General features: G+C 35.5%; 2 protein-coding genes across 2 annotated transcripts; one reads left to right on the top strand and one right to left on the bottom strand.

Moving 5' to 3' along the window:
* Positions 1 to 1,765: 1,765 nt before the first annotated feature.
* Positions 1,766 to 4,295, top strand: nfkbiab (nuclear factor of kappa light polypeptide gene enhancer in B-cells inhibitor, alpha b). The gene is made up of 6 exons (XM_079632406.1): positions 1,766 to 2,059; positions 2,790 to 2,895; positions 3,003 to 3,210; positions 3,304 to 3,392; positions 3,502 to 3,795; positions 3,887 to 4,295. The coding sequence occupies exons 1-6, from the start codon at positions 1,839 to 1,841 to the stop codon at positions 3,917 to 3,919; spliced, it is 951 nt and encodes a 316-aa protein (XP_079488532.1). The 5' UTR covers positions 1,766 to 1,838; the 3' UTR covers positions 3,920 to 4,295.
* Positions 4,296 to 6,562: 2,267 nt separating this feature from the next.
* Positions 6,563 to 10,675, bottom strand: psma6a (proteasome 20S subunit alpha 6a). The gene is made up of 7 exons (XM_079633942.1): positions 10,487 to 10,675; positions 9,767 to 9,861; positions 9,543 to 9,624; positions 9,258 to 9,413; positions 8,151 to 8,329; positions 7,955 to 8,049; positions 6,563 to 6,769 (listed from the first exon to the last, which is right to left on the bottom strand). Exons 1-7 carry the CDS (start codon positions 10,560 to 10,562, stop codon positions 6,712 to 6,714), a joined length of 741 nt encoding a protein of 246 aa, XP_079490068.1. The 5' UTR covers positions 10,563 to 10,675; the 3' UTR covers positions 6,563 to 6,711.
* Positions 10,676 to 10,815: the final 140 nt, after the last annotated feature.

Here is a 10,815-nt window from a genome sequence, read left to right on the forward strand (position 1 = left end):
GTAAGTCACTGAGCCTGTTTGTAGGTCACTGATATAAGTTTACAATAGTAGTAAAAGCGTTCCCTCATGGGAGGCTTTCTGTTGTGCGTGTGCACAATGTACATTGCAAATACAGTTGCGTTTTAGAGGAACACCCATTGACCTCGAGGTTTACCACGCGTAGCTACTGTTACTATGGTAGGCTAGTTGTTGTGTTTGAGAACAGGCTGTCTTGGAGTTTACACACATGCGCATCGAGTAAAAAAACGACACATTCTTTCTTTGCTTCTTTAGAACAAATGCCTCTGTGGGCAAACTCTCACGGCAGAACTGCACATAGAGGAGTTTCCCATTCTTCAGACTATGAGGAAGCAAGATACTGGCACCGCACAGTCTACTTCCTTGACTTTACATAAAATGTTTAAGAACGTCTTTATTATATAGATTTTTCCTGATTCCACTAAACCACTTTTAGTTTTTGTTTGTTTGTCTATGCATCTTCTTGACTGCTGCTGTCATTATATATATATATATATATATATATATATATATATATATATATATATATATATATATATATATATATATATATATATATATATATATATATATATTTATATATTTATATTTATATATGCAGTGGGTATTCAATTTAATATTTTACTAAAGTTGTTAATTTATAATTAAAGCAAATAAAAAAATTACAAAAATGTAATCCCACTATTTGACACCTCTGTAAACTGTGTAAAAAAAAAAAAAAAAAAAAAAAAAAAAACTGTAAATGCCTTCAATTTTAAAGTACAATCAACTTGGACGTCATTTAAGTCATTTAAACTTAAATTACATTAAACTGACTAATAAATTAGTTGAATCTTGTATAATTATATAATATATTATATATTATAATAATATATTATATTGCAGCAATGTAAATATATATATATATATATATATATATATATATATATATATATATATATATATGTGTGTGTGTGTGTGTTGTCATAACTTATTGATCATATAATTTTTACACATATTTGTATTTTATATAAAATATTATACATATTAACATATTTTTATATTTTATATTAAATGTATATGTATTTAATGTATAATATATGTTTTATATTATACAATATTTACACCATTTTCTGTATTGTTTAGTTTTTCATGTTGCTATGTCAAAATTATTTAAACCATCTGCAATCTATACGCATAATTAAATAGGCCTATCATTGAAAAAAATTTAAAAAATTGTAAACACTTTAAAAATTATAATTATAAAATAGTTTATATTTTAATATAATTTAATTATACAATATATAAAAAATATTTACATTTTAATTAAAAATACGACATATGTTCATAGTTTTTTTTTATTACACATTGTGTAATCATATTTTATGTATTATTTTGTTTTGTTCACATGTTGCAATGTCAGAATTACAGGACCCATTTGAAATATCTGAATGATTCAATATCTTTCTGCAAAATTTTTTAGATGTTTGAAAATGGGACTTTTTGCAAACCACCAAAGTACACATTGTAGAGTTGTGCACTAAATATTTTCTTTTCTGACATAAAATGTTTAGGTTTTTTTTGTTACATTTTAGCCAGCCCTAATTGGATTCTGGAATATTTTGCAACTGGAAAAGACGAGCTTTCAGTATTACTGATCTGATAGTGTGCGTTTAACGAAGCAGAGAAAATTTCCCCAAACTCCTGGCGCAGTTCAGACGTCAATCACACTTTGGAAATCCCCCACTCTCCGCTTAGCTCCTCCCCTTTCTTCTTTATCTCTTTTAACGCTCCTGAAACTCTCACAGTCCACAAGAGCTACACAGACTTCAGACACAAACATGGAGCTTTACAGAGGCAGCAACACCAACCAAATGGATTATAATGACGATGGCCGCGGACCCAAATCTGGGAAAATACTTGCGAGCAACGACGACCGTTTAGACAGCGGGTTGGATTCGCTAAAAGAGGATGAATACCCGGACGTGGTGTCTGATTTCAGGCGGATGAATGTGGCCGAGGACGAGCCCTGGAGGAAAGAGCTCACCGAAGACGGAGACACGTAAGTTTTTCTTAAAAAACAATCGTATGCAGATCATGCAAAAGCAATTATGTGCATCTGTTTTTTTGAAACAGTTTACATAATGCATGACGCATGGGAAAGACAAAACTTTTAGGTTGCAGAGAACTGTTTATTTATTTATTTATTATTATTTTTTTTTTTTTGCAAGTTATCAGTATAATACAAAAAAAACAAAAAAACATTTAAGTTTATGATTGTTCTTGAAGCAATTTGAATCATTAAATGACTAAAATAATACATTTTAGTTTGCACATAACTTTATTATAATTTTTATTTATTTATATATAAATATATAATTTTTTCACAGTACTTATTGTAATGCAATCCCACCCCTGAAGAAAAATCTTCAGAGTTCAAAGATTGTTCTTAAGCAGTTAAAGTCCTTCTCATTCCATTCACAAACCGTAGTGCGCATGCGCAGGCACCCTGCAGTCATAATGGGCTTTATGTAAACAGAAACGCTGCATCAGTACGGACTGTTCTCTGGCACCGCGTCGATGTGGGCGGGGCTTCTGTCCTGGCGTCAATGAGGGCGGGGCTGCGCCAACTCGGAAAGTCCCGGGCAGTGTGCCAGACATTCAGACGCGCGCGTGCTGCGCATGTCCCTACTAGGAAAAATACAGTTCTCTGCACACCCAAAAGAGTTGATGTTTTATAAATACAAATGTTCTCACGGTTGCATAACAATTTATTTTTGTATTTTCTAAAGGTATTTACATCTTGCCATCATTCACGAGGCCAATGATGCTGCGTTAAAAATGATTGATTTATCCTATGGTCACCCCTTCCTCAACACACAGAACAACCAAAGACAGGTACATCAGGATATATGATTTGTGTTGTTATTATGTGTGTATTTTAGCAAACCTAAGCTCTATTTCTGACTTTTCTTTGACACTAAACCACTCTCTTCTCATTTCAGGCTGCCTTGCATTTGGCCGTCATCACAGAGCAGCCTCGTATAGTAGAGCAGTTACTGAAGGCCGGCTGTGACGCGTCCCTGGTGGATGACTGTGGGAATACCGCCCTCCATATCGCCTGCAGGAAAGGATCAATGGCCTGTTTTGGCCTCCTAACGCAAGGCTGCCCGCAGCACCTCCCAGCCATCCTCCAGACACCAAACTATAACGGTAAGAGGGAGTTTGCTATGTACGTTCTCCTTGCAATCATCCTCTCTCCCTTCATTTGGACACATCTGATCTGAATTTGGTTTTACTCTTCAGGTCAGAAATGCATACACGTGACCGCCATCCAGGGCTACCTGTCGTTGTTGGAAAGCCTCGTCCAGCTTGGCGCAGACATCAACTCGCAGGTAAAAATTAGATTTTCTCTAGCTATCCAAATCTGTTTGCGTCTTAACAAAATTGAATGACCTTATTGCAAAAGCAAATGGCTAAAAATGCTTGTTTGTTTGTCTTTAGGAGCAGTGTAATGGGCGAACCGCTCTACACTTAGCGGTGGACCTCCAGAACTATGAGCTGGTTAAACTTCTAATCAGCAAAGGCGCTGACGTCCACAGCTTCACGTACGGCGGTCACACGCCTTATCACCTGACCTATGGCCGGGAGAACGCAGACATCCAAAAAGTCCTGCATGAGCTCACGGCGCCACACCTAAGGGAACTACCAGATAGTGAGTCAGAAGATAGCGACGAGGATTATGAAGACCAATGTACATCGGATGAGGATGAGGATGATGATGATGATGATGTACCGGTAAGTTGCTAATCTGATGTTCGGTTTTTGATTTCTTACAGAAAGGAAACATGCTTAGGTTTTCCTAATTTGCTTTTTGCTCATTTCACAGATATATGATGACATTAAAATGATGGGGCAGTAGGAAAGGAGGTCTAGTAGGACTTCTGTTGAATGGAGAAAGCTAGAGATGTTCTCACTCAAGATGCCCAGGAACGAGCCCGCCGTTGGAGCTCGCAGGGTCACAGGCGGCTCGCGGCTCACTGGCGGCGCAAGTACAAGACAAAGGAGGCCTGGAAACAAAGGGTGTATTAGAGCAACACTGGAGAGAGGCCGACAAAACCGTACCGTTGGCTCTCTATGATGGACTGTACTGTCAGCTGAAATCAACGGCTGCGTTTCTGTTGTACTGTGATGTAAAATATTGTGTATACAGACAGATTTATTTTTATATTAACATGTAAATGTGTATATAGAAGATTGAAACGTGACTCATTTTAAATTAAAAACCTTAAACTTCACTTTGTGTCCTTCCTTGGAAATGCTTGCATGAGAACGGCTCTACCAGAGCAATTAGGAAGTTTAAATATCCTTTTGTGTCACTGAGGAGAAGTGCTTGTAAACTGAAGAACTTGTACTCTGTTTTCCGTCAGCTGAGTTCGCTGGAATTTCCTGAGCAGGAAGAGCCATTCAGACAAAATTGACAAAGCTGAGTTCCCCCGACTTCCTGAATTCCCAAAATAAGGAACGGCGTGTGATTGCACAATGCTGCTTTATGCAGAATAGTTCGTCAAATTAGTCAACAATTCACCCACAGTGAACATTTTAGATTGATATATTACTAGAAAGTTCCTCCCCTGTAGATATTCTTGGAAAAGGGTGTAGTGTTCATTTGGCAACATTGTTAATGCCTCTGATCTAAAGACAGCTCATGTTCCTCTATTAGCATATTCCTAGTGTTTGCCATTTCAATTTAACATTGACTTTCAGAGTTAAGCCAACAGTGTGAAGTGAAACTCCTAGAAAATTTCCTCAAACTTTCATATTCACAACCCACAAGTCATGCAGTTCAACTCGCAGTCACACTTTGCTTTTCGTCTTGGCCTTTACAGTAAAGGAAAGTCAAGAAGTGTGTGTGGTTTTCTTGATTTGAATACAAACCTGAGATCTTTAAAGGGAATCCACCTTCAGCTTAACTCATCTTATTTCCGAATGTGAATCCAGACAGCACGCCTTTTTGATTTTGAGATACCGTTGCGCCTCATCAGTCCCTAAGACACCTCTTAAAGAGTTCCATGCAAATGATTTAGTCATAGCGCTCGGTTTGCGAGCCCTGTGGAGTCTGGTTAGGAGACGCAGGGCTCTTCGCAGCTCCTGTAACTGCAGGAGAATACTCGTATGATTCAGACAGCTCCGAGAAATGACAGCAGGCCGGCACTTGGAAAATCCGGCTCTTGTTTGCCGTCTTTCTATCAGGCAAGCAGCACTACATTTATGCAAATACCATGTCTGGAGGGGATTCTGTAGTGAGAGTTTGGGAAATGCTATTTACATCTTAAAGAGAGTATGAGAAAACCAGACAGGTGCAAACGCACACTGCTTACCATAAATGAAGGGGACTGAGACCCCCAGGAGGCTTCCTAGTGATTTCTTACAGTAAATTCACTACTGGCTCTGAATAAAATACATTCTAAAGAGCAGGAGATTGAGGCAGCTGCACATTTCCTCAGAAGGCGACAGTTTGCAATATAATATGGTGCACATAAATTAAAGTTACAGATTAATAATAATGAATTGGTTTATATATATCTATATATATATATATATATATATATATATATATATATATGTGCTGTCAAATTGATTAATCACATCTAACATAAAAGTTTGTTTATATACATTATTAAATGTATATATATTTCATGTATATGTTTCATATATATATATATACATACAGTAGTCAACATTTGAAGTGGATCAAAAATGCTGTCTAAAGAACGGGTATTGTTCAAAATTCATGTATAACTTTGTTGAAAGGGTTTGATCCACTTCAAATGTTGACTACTGTGTGTGTACCGTATATTTATATATATATAAATATAAAAGGGCTGTGAAACGATTAATCGCATTTAATCGCATCCAAATTAAAAGTTTTTGTTTACATAATAAATGTGCGTGTACAGTGTATAATTATTTTGTATATATAAATACACATACATGCATGTATACATTTAAGAAAAATGTGTTATTTCTATATAATATAAATTATATATAAATCTATATACAGTATATACATGCCAATATTTCTTAAATATATACAAGCATGTGTGTGTTTATATATATAAAATAAGTATACACCGTACACGCACATTTATTATGTAAACAAACTTATTTTGGATGCGATTAATCGTTTAACAGCCGTCAACATTTGAAGTGGATCAAAACCTTTCAACAAAGTTATACATGAATTTATTTGTGTGTAGTTTTGCATGTCTGTAATTGCATGTCATGCAATAAAATGCAAATTAATTCATAAAAATCATACAATGTGATTTTCTGGATTTTTGTTTTAGATTCCGTCACTCACAGTTGAATATGATAAAAATGAACCTATGATAAAAATGACATACCTCTACATGCTTTGCAAGTAGGAAAACCTGCAAAACTGGCAGTGTATCAAATACTTGTTCTCCCCACTATACATATATATATATATATAAAAACGCATATACATAAATACACATTATACACACATTTAATTTGAAAAATAATAGTAACACAAAACAACAACAGTTTTCCAAAAAAGTATTTTTATTGTATTGTTGCAAGAAAAAAGCTACATAAACAGCAAAAAACATCAGTTGACCTGAATATTGATGACATGATTGTAGTTCTCAGACTTTTTTTGTGACAGGGTGAGGACTCGTGCAGATATTCTCAATCCCGTTCAGTAAGAGCCATGAGGTGGGTGTCAATCTCGGACTCTGACAAAATTCTGAAATATATAGAAATATACATTACTACAAAATAAAATTCACAACTTTAATACGTGTATTTAATACTTTTTACAAAACATGACAAAAAAAAGTTGATGACCTGGTGGTTTGAAACAAATACACTTCTGTCATGTCAACTTTCTGTCGTGTTTGGCATTGGTAACGGGTATGACAATGTTGATATGTTTGGTATTGGCTGAATAGATCTGCTACACTGCTGCTGCTGAGCAAGTACAAGACTTGCTACTGCCAATACACACGAGACACACTGCTGTGAGCAAGACATGCTGCTGCTGTACAGTATAGCGTACATGAATTACCCGTACCTATACAGGTGGAGCTGGGGAAGGTGGAGGGTTTCTGCTAAGGCAAATGCTGACCAGTATTTAAAGGTTGAGCAGCGAGTTCATTGGCTACTGATACAGCAGGAACCAATCAGCTGTGCCTTATAGAGAATGATGCGATTGCAAGCATTTGAGTTAAGGACCTATCAGCCTATCCCATCGAGTGTTTCATTACAGAATTTGGTATTAGCGTTAAAAAAATTGGGGTCGGGGTATGATGTTTTTTGTTAAGTCCTCATCCTCTCCAAGCCTGCAGTTATAACACTAATATTGTGAAATATTATTACAATTTAAAATGACAGTTTTCTATTTTTTATATATTTTAAAATATAATTTATTCCTGTGATGGCAAAGCTGAATTTTCAGCATCATTCCTCCAGTCTTAAGTGTCACATGATCCTTCAGAAATCAATCTAATATGCTGATTTGCTGCTCAAAAACATTTCTTGTGCAGCTTAATATTTTTGCGGAAGCCGTGATGCGGTTTTTCAGGATTCTTCGATAATAGATGCAAAAGAACATTTATTTGAAAAGTGTATTTAATTACATAATAAATGGATTATCTGTCACCTTTTATTAATGCTTACTTGAATAAGAGTTAACTTGTTAAAAAAAAAAAAAAAAAAGAAGAAGAAAAAAAACTACTTTTGAACAGTACTGTATGTAGATAGTATGAAAATACAAGCTCAGTACTACTAACTGGAAGTACCTAGTGGGGATTTTTCACCATTTATAGAGTATGGTTTGGCTATTGACATACAGGACATATGTAAATATGTAAATGCTATGTAGTGATATGTAAATGTTACATCCTGTTTCACTTGCAGCGTACAAACCCACCTGAACTTGGGCTCCTCTGTGGTAACAACCCCGATCTCCAGCTCTGAAGGCTTGAAGTCGATGGACAGAACGGTAGACAAGCAACTTATTGCAGTCTGTAAGGATGAAAAGTGCATAGTAGAACTCAAAATAAGAGGACACAACATAACATAACAGGTATTGATTCCATCGGTGATGCAGAAGAATGAACTTATACCTCTACTGTTTGTTCAAAGGTCCAATCCAATTTCTTCTTCACCTTTTTCTCCAGGAAGCTTGTGGCCTCTGTTTGTTTGACGCCCGCAGCAGTGGCCTTGAAGCCGCAGTAGTAGCCAGCAGGATCACATTTATAGACCTGCGGCCCCAGCTCCTCATCCACGCCAACCACAATCATACCTGACACGTCCAAACAATATTAAAAGCAAAGTTATTTATATAACAATAACATTCCATAATATTGAATTCCATATGTCCTACAATAGTACTCTTCTTACTAGGCATGTTGTATGTATACTTGCATGAACACATGATGTACAGGTGCAGTATACAACCAGAGAACATTATATTTAATACTGCATGACACACTGCAATGTATCAGACTTGATATTAGATACTATCTACTTCTAGGCTCAAGAAACATTTCTCATTATCAATGTTAAAAACAGTTGTGCTGCTTAATATTTTTGTTTCTGGATTCCTTGATGAATATAAAGTAAAAAAAAAAAAAAAAAAAAAAAACAGCATTTAATTCAAATATACATTTTTGTAGCCTTAAAAATCTCTTTACTGTGATATTCAATCAATTTAATGCATCCTTGCTGAATAAATGCATTAACTCCTTTATTAAAAAAAAAAAATTGAACACTAATGTATGTAGATAGTATGAAAGTGCCACCCTTGTACTAGTAACTGAAAGTAACCAGTGGGGATTTTTCACCGTTAATATATTATGGTTTGGTGGTGGATATACAGGACATATGTAAATGCTATGTAGTGGTAAATGTAATAATCACACAATGCAATGTTATAGACATTACCTAATACTAGGCTCATGACTTCACTGGACTACTAATATGTGGAGCATTTTACACACACATATTGGACTAAACAGCAAATATGGCCATATTGATTTTTGATTTGATTTGTTTGAAACATCAACAGTGTCATTGAACTGAGCTGAATCAACATTGAACAGACTTTAGCTGAATTCTGATTTATAACAGGGACACTTTAAACAGTCTGTATTGTTTAAAGCGCTATACAAATGAATGTGACTTCACTTGATTCTATTCAGAACAGCTTCATATGCAGACTGTAGACTTACAGCAGCCCAGAGGCCTCATCTCAGCGTTCTGTGTGTACACCTGTGAGATGTCTGCAATGCGCTTGCACAGCATGTCTACTGGGATCTCATAGCCGTATTTATACTTCCAGTTAGCAGCTTCATATCGCGCCCTCTGCACCTGAGACCTGCTGTCAGCTTCAGAGAGAAACATTAGACATCACACGTGGTGTAAATTAATACACAGTTTAACATTTCACCACACAAAAGGAGATTTTACAAACTGAACGCAAGCTGGACAATTGCGGTGTACAGAGACGAGTTTACCTGTCATGCCAGACATCACACAGCCAATGTTTTCTGTTATTCTGAATAGATGAGTGACAGTGGACTCATCGAGAAGCTTATCCTGGGTGATTAAAAGACAAAAGATCACATTAGTATTGCTCATACAACTGCCTTTTTTTTTTTTGCATAGTTAATATTTTACATGGAGATATAAACACACTTTTTATTTAAAAAAAAGTTAAATTCAATACAAACTGACTCACTGGAACTTTCTTTTGAGTAATAACAACAGCACAGTCTTTCCCTCGAACAGCTAATGACGTAAGACCTCCCTGATTAATGGCCTTGAATGCATATTCTATGGGAAATAAAATGAACATTTTAACAATGATCATACATTCTTCCTAAAATGCAACAACAACAAAAGGTAAACAACCAGATGTTTTATTATTAGTCTTTTAATAATATACAAGAGAAAATGTACGATATATATATATATATTCTATTTATTTTATTTCTAAATGTATACAGTTATATTGCACAATGCACAATATATAGGGGCAAATCATTCAGAACAGATAACGTTAGTGGATTTTGCATGCAAGACAGAACCTAGATTTTACAGGTGAAACAGTTTCACATGTGAACGGTATTAAATTAATCTCTTCATACATAATTGTTAACATTATGAAACCAAAAGTAGATTTATTCATATTGGTAAACACAATGAGTTCAGATGAATCTGTCATGTAAGTTAAGTGAAAGCTAAAACGAGTATTGATAAACGTGTCAAAAAGCGAATTAATTTTAACAGCATATTCCACTCGTACTTATCGCCATCCGTTTTAAACAAATCAATGTTTAATGCCCCTGTAAATACAATAGCATGAGCTAAAGAAGGTGCAGAATCGAACATGGTGCAAAATGACTGAGCAATTATTCTTTCGACTTAATAAAGAAGACACATTTTCATCGATACGCACCGACTTGATAGAGTCTCCCCTCTGGGGAAAAGATGGTGATGTGTCGATCAAACCCCGCGCTCGAGCCTCGGGACATAATGCTAGAGATTTAATGTTTAATATTTCTAGTTTGTAAACAGATCTAAACCACAGCTCTGTTGTACACCGGAAATGATACAACCGGCTCCGTCATTCATATCCGGGTGAGATGTCATCATGACGCGCCGCATAGGCCTTTGTGTAAAAAAACACTTGATATTAACAAGGACAGTTTTAGTTGGATAGCTTGTAGTTTTAGAAAACTATAAAAAGCAGTTTATTACATTATATTTTAGTACAATTTTATTTAG

The sequence above is a fragment of the Phoxinus phoxinus genome (genome assembly GCF_949152265.1).
Source record: "Phoxinus phoxinus genome assembly, chromosome: 13".
Lineage (NCBI taxonomy): Eukaryota > Metazoa > Chordata > Actinopteri > Cypriniformes > Leuciscidae > Phoxinus > Phoxinus phoxinus.